The sequence below is a fragment of the Emydura macquarii genome, unplaced genomic scaffold (genome assembly GCF_026122565.2).
Source record: "Emydura macquarii macquarii isolate MOO-44397 ecotype Brisbane River unplaced genomic scaffold, CSIRO-AGI_Emac_v2 contig_320, whole genome shotgun sequence".
Lineage (NCBI taxonomy): Eukaryota > Metazoa > Chordata > Testudines > Chelidae > Emydura > Emydura macquarii.
The window spans coordinates 2,272,803-2,286,293 of NW_027130457.1; the positions used below are offsets into that span (position 1 = coordinate 2,272,803).

The following is a 13,491-nucleotide window of genomic DNA, read 5'->3' on the forward strand; positions in this document are numbered from 1 at the left end:
GTTAAAATATAATGTAGACACTCAAGACCAGGGTTCCTTAACACTGGTCAGCTGACCTGAGTCCATACAGGAAGTCGTGGCAGATCAGGGAATTGAACCTGGTTCTTCCTCTAGACTATTTCCCTAACCACTGGACCATCCTTCCTCTCTTAGAACTCAGAATTTGGTCCATTAAAGAATTCCACTCACCCCCTCCCCCCATTTGTAATAGTAATCCCCGTTCTTCCTAGTTTTATATATGCTCTTTAACATTTCATATTTTTCTCTTTATGTTTATATATGTGAAAAAAATTCTAGACCAGAGTGTAGGTCTCATGAATATTATATTTTTTTAACTTTCTCAGATGAATTTCTTATTATTTGTCAATGCTTCATACGCTGGACACAAGCAGTAACTATGCTATTATTTCAAAATAATATTACTAGCATAATGTAATGGCCTAATCCTGCAGCCTTAAGAGAAGTATTCCCACTGAAGTCAACAGGACAGTTCATGTGAATAAGGAAAGGCTCTAGGACCGAGCAACTTTTACAGGTGGCGTAAGCAGTTCAATCTAATGGAAATGATTGTTTATCAGCATCATGACCCTTTATGAGATGATGTGTGAAATTTCACATCTAAGCATGTTGGATTTTAAATTAACGTGTACGTCCATTGTGGTTAATGATATTTCTTTGTAAAACCTAAATATTTAATACGTACTGAATGAGGAAAATAAAGTATTTTGCCATGGTTTTTGTATCTTATAACTTAAGGCATCCATACACTATCGTTCTGCAGAAAATGGGTCACCTGCACACCTCCTTGAAATAAATCAGATTTTGTCATTTCAGCACATGATCAAAAAGACAGCATTTTATGGTGAAGAGACCTAAGTGGGAGAGCAATTTAATTTCAGTAGCAACTTACACTACTAGATTCTTCCCTGTTCCTATCTTCTTGTGCAATCGCAATCTCTTTTCACAAAGAAAATCATCATAAATGTTAGAGTGTCAATCAAAATCCCGCTGTCTTCTAAACGTATATTTTAATTTTTCATTATAGATTTTACATGTTTCATATGAGAGCTCTTATATATTTCTATTATATTTACTCATGGAGCATAAATCATATTTTCCCATGTGTTCATCATTTATGTATGTGTTACAGCAGGGGGCATGCTTTAAAATATTATGTAGTACTAGTATTTGGCACCCAAAAAGGTGCAGTTATTTTCTGGTGTTCATACCGTGAATCCTGTTTCAATAAGGAAAGATCTAAGCACATTATTACTATATAAAGAAATGCACTGGAGCTCTATACTTGCAATTTTAACTAATTATAGCAATGTCAACAGGTGTTCTGTAGATCCATGCCATAACAAACAACATAAATATGAAAATCAGTTTTGAATTCTGATTTATTACATGCACTTTTTTCAAATAAGAAATAAAAATTCTTTGTAAGGTGATAGTTGCGCCTCACAGTTGTTACTTCCCTCCCTCATTCCCCAACCCCTTTAGAGTGAAGTAACCCTCAGCTTCAACCATCAGAGTTGCGTTCTTCCCTGCCCACTTGAAATCTGACCAAGTACTATGCTAGAGCTGAATGAGGCCTGATATTCCACTCGTGTAAATCAAATACCCCGACTATTGTCTGTGAAGATACTGATTTATTAAAGGTCAGGATCTGGCCCTGACTTTTCAGCCACAGGACAGTGTATAATAAATTTCAATTCCATGCCAGAGAGAATTGTGGACAAGGTCCCATGTTCTCCACAGCATTCTGTCCCTTTGTATTAAGTTCCCAGGATTCTGCCTCAGTTTTGTGTCGCTGACTGCTAATTTTGATGGTAGCTTCATTTTAATGAAAAAAAAACAAAACCACCCTTTAATTAATTAAATATGAAACTCATTAATACAATGAGATTAATAGCCCGTGTGTAAATTATTGCTTTTAAATCCACACTTGGAGAAGTCAGGGAGGTGACTGTAAGATGAGTACAAATGCTGGATGTTCTGCTGAGATAATCAAAAGTGAAGTAGTTAACGCAGTTGATATTTAAACTGTCACTGGGCAGCAGTGAGAGCTCAGGAATCTCTTTTCTGTTGGTGGTGGTAAGTGAATGCACAATGGCCTCTTAAAGGTTTGGGGGTTTTTGTTTCCTACCTGATCTTGAGAAAAGATAAGCACCTGCAATTCCCATTGACTTCAGTGGTATCAGACCCTTTGCAAGCTGGTTTTAAGCCAGCACTGAAAGCCTGAACTCTTGATTTGCCATTTGTACACCAGCAAACAGCCTAGGTAAGACTGCACCTGGCCATGTGGAAATAATTCAAACAAAACAAAAAGAGTTTTTGAGATTGTTTCATGTTTGTCATTTTAAAACCAACACCAAGCTTAAAAGTGAGCTACTGGAAACTGAAGCATGAGGCTTAACTCTTGTTGTGCCGTGCACCTCTGTACAGAAATGTACTTTGATTCAATGAAGTCAGTGGAATTACACGGTTGAGATCAGAATCAGGGTGTTGTCCTGCACTCAAACCCACATGGCGCTGTGTCCTCTTTTATTTCAAAGTAGTTAAATTTAGCAAGTAAAACTGCAGAGCTAGTAAAGGGAACAAATCTATTTATGAAGTTAGCTTGTCTGACTCTAAAGATTTTCAAATAAATTAGGTTTGTGCTGATATGATGATGTTGCTAAACACCATACAATAGTTTTCTACTAGCAGCTGCATCATACAATGAGTGTTGCATTACACATATTATTACTATTATAGTGCAGTCATTATGGCCCTGATTCAGGAAAGCATTGAAACTATGTAAGTCTATCCATATGCAGGACAACACTTAATTATATTCTTATCTTTTAGCACGTGCTTAAAAATAAACCGGTGCCCAAGTGCTATCCTGAATAGAGGTGTTTTCTGAACTGGTGCTTATAGTAGTAACCAGAAAACCATATTGGAATTTTCCATTGGAAGTTATTGTTGTTGTTTAATATTTATATTGTTATAGTGCTTAGAGGCCTCAACTGTGTCAGGACCCCATAGGGGTCACTGCTGTTCAAACATATAGAAAATCAGTCCCTGTCCCCAAAAACTTACATTCCAAAAGACAAGACATCAGAGGTGGATAAGAAAAACAAAGGGAGTCGAGGTGAGGGCATGGGAGATTGGATGACAAAAATAATATGATGTACACAGTTCTTAATTAGGAGCAATAAACACAGCTTGCCACCTGACTAACCAGAAATAAGTTGAGACAGTATTGCCAACTCTTCAGATCTTTGGTGGGTTTATTTTCTTAAAGCCTCAGCTCCTGGAGTCATAAGATTGTCATGGGACTGCTGGCTTTCACTGGGGAAAAAAAAAGTAATTTTCTAGCCTTTATGGCTGCACAGGAAATCTTGGGAATATGTACTCAAAAGACTGATAAACAAGAAGACAAATAAAAATAATCCTGAATTTATTATTTTTGAAGTCATATGAATTTTAAGCCCATCACATGATTTTTGAACTCTCATTTTCACATTAGTCACAAACCACTCCATCACATGGTCAAATCTTTCTATCGCAACTCACGTATGTTATTTGATCTGAAATGAAGGAACTCTAGCAAATCTCAACTTTTTCCAGGTAGTGCTCAATGTTGTTATTGATTCATGTAAAGCAAGTGCTAAATAACGTGCCAAGATTGTGTTACTTGAATCCAGTAAAAATAATTTACTATCAGAAGTAATTGCATACTGTATTAAAATAGCATTAGTAGGAAATAAGACCAGAACTATTTCTATGTATATGTGTATGTGGTTTTCCAATTTGAAATAAATGAGGAAATTTAGTTACAAAACTAAGTAATTCTTGGCTAGAATTTGAGGGGCAGGGGGGTTGGGGGGGGGGGGGTTTGGTACTTTAGATGTTTTACTAGCGCTGTGTGTTTTCATTTAGTAGTACGTTTTTCATGTCTGTGGGTAATTATATTTTCATAGATTCTAAGGCCAGAAGAGACCACTGTGATCATCTAGTCTGACCTCCAATATAGCACAGGCCATAGAACTTCCCCAAAATAATTCCTAGAGTATATCGTTTAGAAAAATGCATCCAGCCTTCATTTATATATGTAGAACAAGTAAAATATGTATTTTTAGAATGTACTGTGACATGCATTATTGCTGCATGCTTGATAATGCAACAGAATGTAACACATGATTACGGAAATAATGGGTTCTAACTCTGAAATCAAAGAGACATCATGGTGGGTCCATGGTCCCATAAAGGTCCATAGTACCTGATACCTTTGCACTATCTGGACCAGGTAAGGTCAGGTTTAGTGCTGGCTCTTCCATACTATCTTTTTTGCAATCAATACTATTATTGAATGGCAACTGCAGTCCTTAATGGAAAAAATTGTGTCTGAATTGGTGTACTTAAATTAAACCTTTCTGACAGAAGGAGATAATGTTTTGTTTAATTGGGTAATTGGTGGTTTAATTTAAATCTAAATAACCTTCAGCTTTATATGTCAAACAGAAATAATTAGGAATGTGTTAGAAAACCCTACTGTTTAATTCCCCTCTAATACTAATAGCATACAAACCTTTATTGGATAGCATATATAAAGCACCATAGTCTTTACTTTTAAATGGCTGTTTAAATGCTTCAAATGTGCTGTTTATTTTTATAAAACTGAATGGAAGAATCAGTCTTCCCATATTAAAATCATTAATAATATATACCAGGAAAACCAGCTAAAGACATATGACACCCAAACAAAATTACCATGATGATGATCGATGCACAGCCTGCTGGTTTCACACATTTTTATTAATGCTGGGTTTTTTTTGTTATATTATTATTTATTATTTGTATTATCATATCACTTGGGAGCCACAGTCATGGACTGAGACTTCACTATGCTAGACACAATACAAACACAAAACAAAAAGACAGACCCTGGTCCAAAGAGCTTAAAATCTAAGTAAAGTAAATAAACTCTCCTGTGTTTACCCTCTACATAGTCATTATTAGTTCCCTTTTCTTCTTTTACCTTTCCCCTTTATGTGCTCGTTCTTGCCCTCTACCATTCTGTAAAACGGTATTTCTCTATTCCACCTCCATATCTCCCTATCCCCATCCCCAACACAAACCTTGGACTGAGCATGAGCTGGTTACCACATGAGGGCACTAAAGCAAAAAGTAACTAGATAGACAAGGTAGGTGAGATAATATCTTTGAGACCAACTTCTGTTGGTGAGAGAGACAAGCTTTTGAGCTACACAGAGCCCTTCTTCAGGTCTGGGAAATATACTCAAAGTGTCACAGCTAAATACAAGGTAGAACAGATTGCTTAGCTTACGTAGTTAAAATGTATTTCAAGGGACCATTCAAGAAATGACCCCATTCACACCTTTCCAGTCATGAGGGGAGGAAGGGGGAAAAAGGATGGGGGTTGGGTGGAGGTGATGATTAAATGATTTACAGTTTGCTGTAAGAAGCCATAAATCAAGTGGTTTTTGTTCGGTCCATGAACTTGAACTATGCCAATGCCATTAAACCAAAGGACAGTAGTGAACAATCAAAAATACTTTCCTTTTATGCATATGAGATCTCTTAAGACATTAATGATTTTTGCTAATAGAAATATGTATATAATAGAGACCTTTACACAGAAACGATGGATCTGGATCCAAATTGGAAACTTTCAGAGGGCTGATATCAAAGGTTTCTTCAGGACTAGAGTAGACTCTCAAAGATGTTCTCTGAAATGTTCGTGACTCTGAACAAAACATTATGGTACAGTACCCTGCAGTCAGTGTCTTCCAGCTGAGGCTGGAAAAAATCTCTGCAAAAGAGGCACCTGGCAGCACTGCCTGGCTGGCAAGCAGCTCCCTGCCCTATTCCTGTTTCTTGCCTTTGGGCTGAACTGGGGGGCTACCCTGTACCCTTGGCACTACAAGCCCCAGTCTTCAGCTGCCTCTCCCCAGGGCTTACCCCCCTCCTAGTGTGGTGGGAAGGGATGAAACAGCGCCCTTGACTTACAGGAAACAGCGTAGACCCTGGGCTGTTTCTGCTCTGCAATACAGGCATAGTATAATATTTGCTTTCTTCCCCTGCCCCCACTCCACTGCTGCCTGATTGCTTACTTCCAGTTTCACAGGGTGTTCGGCTGACTGTTCAGTTCATAACTCTGGTGTTCGTATATTTGAGGTTCCTTTGTATATGTAGTTTCTATGTTTGCAATGGCCATTGCTCACAAAGCTATCTACTTCTCCAACATCTCACCAATCATTGCACAACAATTAATTTCTCCATGCCACCACTTACACAACTAACTATTTTCATGCCACTACTCAAGCCACTATTCCATATTTTCATCACTAGCTTCAGTTATGTTACCTTGGTTACTTTGACTGGCATAGTTCCACACCTTCTCAAAGTATCGGGATAATGGAGATATAGAGCAAGGAGGAAAGTACCTGAGTAGATATATTAAAAAAAGAAGGGAATGAAAATAAGAGGGGGAAAGGAGGATCCAGAATGGAACGCATAATAAAAAATGATACTAGCAACATGGGGGAAAGAGCAAGAAGATTTTAGGTATGGATTGTATACATAAGAGGGCTGTGCTCACAAGTAAAGGTTAACATTGAAGAGGATACACCTAACACACTATTTTACAGCCCAAACCTGCACTGTAATATAGCATCAAATGAGTTGTTGTGCTATAGGAATTTTTGTCTGTATTCTTAGATAACCTTATGAAATTGGCTAATATAACCTTGCATATCAGAATATAACAGAGGCTGCATCTGTTAGTTTCAAGACTGATATTGGTATTCTTTTCAGTTTTTAGAACTTTCTTTTCTTTTCTTTCTTTCTTTCACTATTACTGAATTCAGAAAACACACAAATCCATGAAGAACTTAATTATTCAGCATCCATATTGCAGCTCCTGAGCACTTTGTAAAGTACATATACTCTTGGCAAGCACATCACAACCCTTGCACACCTTACAAAATGTGTAGGAGTCCATGGGGAACTTAATTATTCAGCATCTGTATCACAGTTCCTTTGCACTTTTTAAAGTGCATTTGGCCTTTTGCCTACCTCAGGAAATGTGTATTGGTCCTTCAAAATTCACAAGTTGCATTGACTTTCTGAGGGCATTAATACAAGCTATTCAGATGTAATAAATGGAGTAAGTGTATACCTCTGAGGAACAAACACTACTAATCCACATTACTGCTTGAAGACTTATTTGGAAAGTGTGCCACAACTCCTGCGCACCTTATGAAGTATGTAGACTGACACACTGGCTGAAGTTTTATACACTTTCCAGTGTAATATGCCCCATAAAATATGAAGCAATAATTAACATGCTGAATAATTAAATTCTCTGTGGACAGGTATTGACTTTGTAATGCTGAGACACATTTGTTAAGTTTTTGAGGCAGTGAGGTCCTCATTCAGCAAAGTAATTAAATACTGTTTAAGTTTAGGAAAGTGTAGAAGTCTATCCCTGTTCAGTAAAAACATGTACTCATTTTACAGAAGTCAGTGAGACTTCAGCACATGCTTTACTGGGCCCTAATAATCCACAATGCTCCTGAGAGATTAATCAGATGTTCTTAAATTCCTATTCCTAATACTCCAACACATCTACTTTTTCTCAGATGTTACGAGAGTACTTGCTCCTTTAAAGTTCATACTTGCCAAAAACCAAGTATGAGTATGGTAGAAACATGTAACTGTTTTCCAGTAGGAGAGTAAAAGATATTTCTAAATGTTAAACAGCTTGCATTTTGCAAAAGAAAGGCTTACTCCTACATCAGGTTGTTAGCGGAACCAATGAGCTTGCTTATAGGTATTCATGTTGCTTCTTTGGTGGCAATCACATGAGGTATAACAAAGGATATGTTTTCACATAGGGTTAAATGCCATGGCATACCAAAAATAGAACCGTGACCCTCCTAAAGGGGAGATTCATTTATTAGAAGGATAGCACAGATTCATTAACAGAGGCAGCAGTCAGAACCTTTTTTCATCAGGCAAGACAAAGTTCAGACAATGTTCTACTGAAGCTAGGAGAAATTGTAGAAGAACAATGAATTCCATCCTGCAGCAATGAATTCCATTGGATGACTGTATGGTGCATAATAAACGTATGAAATTCACTGTTCTAGGAAGTCATGAAGTCAAATATCATGGCTTTATTTTCAAAGGGAGTGGGCAATTTTATGACTACCCATAACATTTCTTGCTAAAATAGTAGTAATCCTATTTCATTCTTAAGGGTATGAGTTACTTGCCTGTGGAGCTAGTAAATCATTTCTCTCAAATGCACTCAATGTACATATGCATTGCACAGGTGACTACATGCATTATGGGGATTTTCACCTTCCTTTGAAGCAAAGTATTAGCTATAAGCTACAGTTGCCTGAGGCAAGATGCTAGAGTGAATGGATCGAGCCCAGATCTGGTTTGACAAAACCTCTATGGGAGATATTCACTCTCTTTATGGTAAAATAATGAATTGACAAAGGATAATTTATTCATTTCCATGTACATTTAGTAAAGGTACTTAACAAGCAGCTCAGTGATAGCACTTGTATACAGCTGATTATTTTTAACGCCCAGTTCCTCAGGGGTACATATCCTTTTGTTGCATGAATTAATAGATTGTGATATAATATGTGTGTTCTGATAAATGATAGTTTCTAGAGTTCCTTTTATTAATCATTGTCTTTATTTGCTATCAGTGCAGAAAATCATGAATATTTGTCTGTATAACAGTGTCTGCTGTAAGAAATCTTTAATTTTACATTTGGGAAAGATTTGCCTAAACAAAGATCTGATGTTAAGAATTATTTGTATGTTATAGAGAGAGCAAGAGAGCTAATTTGAACAATGCTGAGAACAAATCCTTCATGTTTTCAAAATTTCATGGCTTTTTTAATACTCAGGAATGACAAAGGAAACATGATAGCAAAAGAAATTGACATGGATGCAATCATTTGTTATGTACTGTACAGTAAATTCAGGTCACTCCAATATTTAAACAAAGCTGATGCACTGAGTTAAGATTTGTTTTAATTTTATTCAAAGAGCAGAAAAGCAAGAATTAGAAAATAAATAAAAGCCAGGGAAAAAAATGGAATGAAATGATAAAATTACTGTTGGACACAATGATAGAAAATGTGCTCAAATTTTATTTCAACTCTAAGTAGACAAGGCTAAATGTATTTTCTTTCAGTGCAGTGCACTTTTCAACATATAAATCAGATACAGAATAGCAAGCACTTATTCTGTAGACTAAACTGCTTTCTGTAAAGTTTAAAGCAATGAAAGTCAAGATCAGCCTGTACTCTGGTGCAAGCCTAGCAGATCCTAGTTCTCTGTCTCTCTCTTGGCATCTGATTTTCACACACCATCAGAGCTGACTTGGGGCACATCAACAATACCACCATCACCACCACCACCAAACAGTTGTCTGGACGCTGCCAATCTATAGTTCCATCATCTATGTGACTGTTTTTTGCTTTTTTTTCTCCAAGTGGCTTGTTGTTTGAAATCTAAGTGAATTTGGAGCTCAATCAGATAGTGGGATTAAGGTTAGGTGATGCAGCTGGTTAATGTGCTTTGTCTTTTTATTGCTGGAGGACTTCGTTCAGTTAAGATGAGTGATGTTTTATCATGTTTAGGAGATGCTTTGTAACTCCAAATCAACCCATAATTTGCATAGCTCAAAGTGGATTAAAAGTAAGTGCCAGGTCTGCCCGTTGTCCAGTGATGGATTTTCATCAGCTGGTAGCAAAATCAAAGGACAAAACAGCTTGATGAAATAAATATAATGGGCAGGATCCTCAGCTAGTATAAAACAACATGGCTCTGTTGAAATTGATGGAGCTATATCGACTGGGGATCTAGCTCATTGCTAGTATGGAATGCAGTGAAAATATTTTTGACAACAAAACTTTGAATGCTGCAAAGTATAAAGCTTACATGACTTATTGCATCTGAAGGATCAACAATGTAGTTGTGCTTCTCTTTCCATTTTAGCTTCTTTTCACTTTCTTATTCTCTCAGAAACCTTTATTTTCTTTATTTCCTGCATACAATTTATACTTTTCTCCCATGAGAAGTTATGGTTGGTGGATCGCCCTGCTACAAATTCCTGTTTCTAAATCACAACCATTTGGCCTATGGCATTCCTTCCTTCATCGTAGCTACAAGAAGCACAGAACAGCCTAGATCACATGGTACACACACTAAAAAATATGCCTTAATTTTACTAACATACATGTCAGAAACTGTTGCAATTCTCTCAGTACCATACGAAGATTTTTCTGTTTTATTCATTTTCATTTTGGTTTTCTCCTCTCGTACTCTTCGTGTGACTTTAAACCTCCATTTGAAAGCTGTTTTAACTGTCCAAAGTGGTGGCTCAGCAGGATGCGTGTGAACCATTTAACCACTTAAATTAAAGTGATGAGGAGAGAGACATTAATTATCTCAGGGCGGGAGCTATTATCTTTTCATTTCACAAACAAAGGGGATGTTTGACTCCCAGCAGCGGGTGGATAAAGTGCTTTTGAATCTAATTATAATATACCTTGCACACAATGGGTGGAAAACACTATGCTAAACTGGTGAGGTAATTTAAAAACCCATGTATGGGGTAGCTAGATTCAGGGTCAGGTACACATTACCTCAGAGAGGAGGAGGAAAGATGGTCTGAAAAAAGCTTAGGGAGGGGAAACCGTGTGAGAGTGCTCTTTCTGTCCCACAAACCATGACCTCTTCCTGAGTCACAAGGACCTAGATTCAATTTCAAGAGAAGAATGGGTTATAAATGTCTTTCCCTCTTCCTTTTTAACTAAGCTTCTTGCCTCATTACCGAAACCTTTTAGCTAGTTCTCAGTAATTCATTTTTGGTATAATCTCCTTTCATTTTCCATGTTTTCTCTATTGTGTTTTGCCTTGTACAATGTATAATATAAATAAAGCCTATAGCCACAGTCTCCTGACTGCACGGTTTAAGGAAATTCACTCTGAGGCCTCTTGAAAGCTTATTTCCAAACTATGTCCATCACAACATATCTGTTTACCCCTTATTAGATGGGACTAGGAATATCTAAAAAGTCGCTCTGTGTTTAAATCTATGGCAAACCAGGGAGTTCATACCACTGTGACATAGCCTTTGGCATCCATTAAAGTTTTCTAGCTACATCTTAAATGTGAGTGTGAAACAGATGTCACCATGTAGAAAAGAAGGCCATGATGATATTATTTATTGTTACTATTGTGGTAGTGCCTGTCCCCACAAACAGGGTTTAAGGCCCTCTTCTATGAGGCACTATAAAAACTAACAAATAACAAAAACATGGTTCTTAAACCAGAAAGCTTGCAGTCTAGGTTTTTCTCCCATTAAGAATAAACAATTACTATTCCAATGGACTGGAAGATATGTGGAACTGTGCATCAGAAATTTCAGAGTGCTAGCCCCAGCTTTCCCTCTGAGGGCAAGTCTACACTACAAATTTTCTGTGGCCCAACTGCACTCCTCTCCAGTCGGCTTAATAACTCCACCTCGGCGAAAGGTGGTATCTATGTAGGCTCTCCTCCCAACGTAGTGCTGTCTACACCAGTGTTTAGGTCAGTATAACTATGTCACTTAGGGGTCTGAAGTAGTTATACCAAAGTAATTTTGTAGTGTAGACCAGGGCTCTGTGAGAAGATCACTTGATCTCTTTATGCTTCAAGTTCCAAACCTATAAAATGGGTTCTGACAGTTCTGAGAGTCACCTTGTTACCCCCTGCCTCTAGCATAAAGGAGTCTGGCCTTTGCCTGGCTGAATGCCAGTTCTCTATCACCACCAGCCTTTCAGCTACTCCAGCACTCTCCTCTGGGCTATGCCATGAAGATCAACAATCCCTGAGTCCTTTTGAATTTTTTTCCTGTGATATCCAGCCCCTGACACTAGTGCTCACAGAAATCCTAGTGTTGTTTCTAGTCACAGATAGGGCAAATCTCTATCTTGTTTTATAAGTTCCTTTTTGTAGCTGAAAGTGGTTTTGATTGTTTGTCATTACTTCTGATGGTTTTCCAATAAAAGTCCTAGTATTACACAAGGCTAAACAATTTAGCTTTGCATTACATCACTAGCTATACAGGGCAGGGTTGACAACTTCCCCCTGCCCAAATAGACCATCACTGAGACTTGTTATCCCCTAGTGACTAATGTTTACTCCAAATCCACAAGGCATACTTTACTTTATTCCTAAAATAGTACCCTTATATACATCTTGCAATGATTATGAATCTGGACAAGTTAAAAGCTTTTTGTAGATACTTTACATGTTACTCTTCATGGACAAATATCTTGTAAGATATGTGTTTGGTGAAGTGAGATTGTCAGGTCTGAGGTGAGAGATGTTTGCAAAGGGGTCTTTGTGTCACAGGGTATAATGAAACTACTGTAATTCACAGAAGGGAGTGAGTTAAATGATTAATATTTGAACATTGAAATCAATGGGGTGGCATGGGTGTAAATGAATGTAGAATCTGACTTTCAATGTTCTAACTACAGCTTGCAGGCTTGCTTAGAATCAAGTTATAGCACAGTGAATTGATTATGCCTTTTAAATCAAGTTTGGGGTTTAAACAAGCCTATCATATAAAACCAAAACTCAGTTAAATCATCTGCATTGTGTAAAAGGCAAATGAATGTCATATGTTTGACACAAAATCACAAATCAGCTCACGTTTGCTCTAAACTGGGTTGAGGTTTGCTTGGTAGCCAGTTTTCTGATGAACTTGGTTTTTAAATTTGTGGTCAAATTCAAAACCTGGTGCATTTGAATTTTTATTGTAAGGAATTTGCATTTTGCATTTGGATTTTGAAATGCTTCCTACTTAGATATTAGTAACTAATAAAAATGATCTTTGGTATATTGTCAACCATTTCCTTTCATACCTATAGTATGTTAAGTGGTCACAATATTTTCTCCAAGGTACTCTGATAACTGATATTGTATGTAAAAATAATCTAGATGCCTTACAGACAGGAATGTCCCATTAATATTTTTTTCTCTTCTCCTTTTTTCTTTTCTGTTGTTAAGCTTCATTCTGATTTGGACAAAGGAGTGGGTACTGTTAAATACACCCTCTCAGGAGATGGAGCTGGCACAGTGTTTACCATCGATGAGACCACAGGGGACATCCACGCCATAAGGAGTCTTGATCGAGAAGAAAAGCCTTTCTACACACTCCGTGCTCAGGCTGTGGACATAGACACCAGGAAACCACTGGAACCCGAATCAGAGTTCATCATCAAAGTGCAGGACATTAATGATAATGAGCCAAAATTCCTAGATGGGCCGTATGTTGCCAGTGTCCCAGAAATGTCTCCAGTTGGTGAGTAAGAAACGTAGATAACTAACTAGGTCCTACTTACTTCTTTTCAATGTTAATTTCCTACTGAGGATGTTGAAGGGGAAATTTAGCTT

General features: G+C 37.4%; 1 protein-coding gene across 1 annotated transcript in view; it reads left to right on the forward strand.

The window, feature by feature from the left end:
- The window catches only part of CDH12 (cadherin 12), a 701,357-nt gene that overhangs the window by 543,686 nt on the left and 144,180 nt on the right, over nucleotides 1-13,491 (forward strand). The window contains exon 5 of the mRNA XM_067569738.1: nucleotides 13,105-13,399. Coding sequence (XP_067425839.1) covers nucleotides 13,105-13,399 — 295 coding nt within the window. The remainder of the gene's footprint in view (nucleotides 1-13,104; nucleotides 13,400-13,491) is intronic.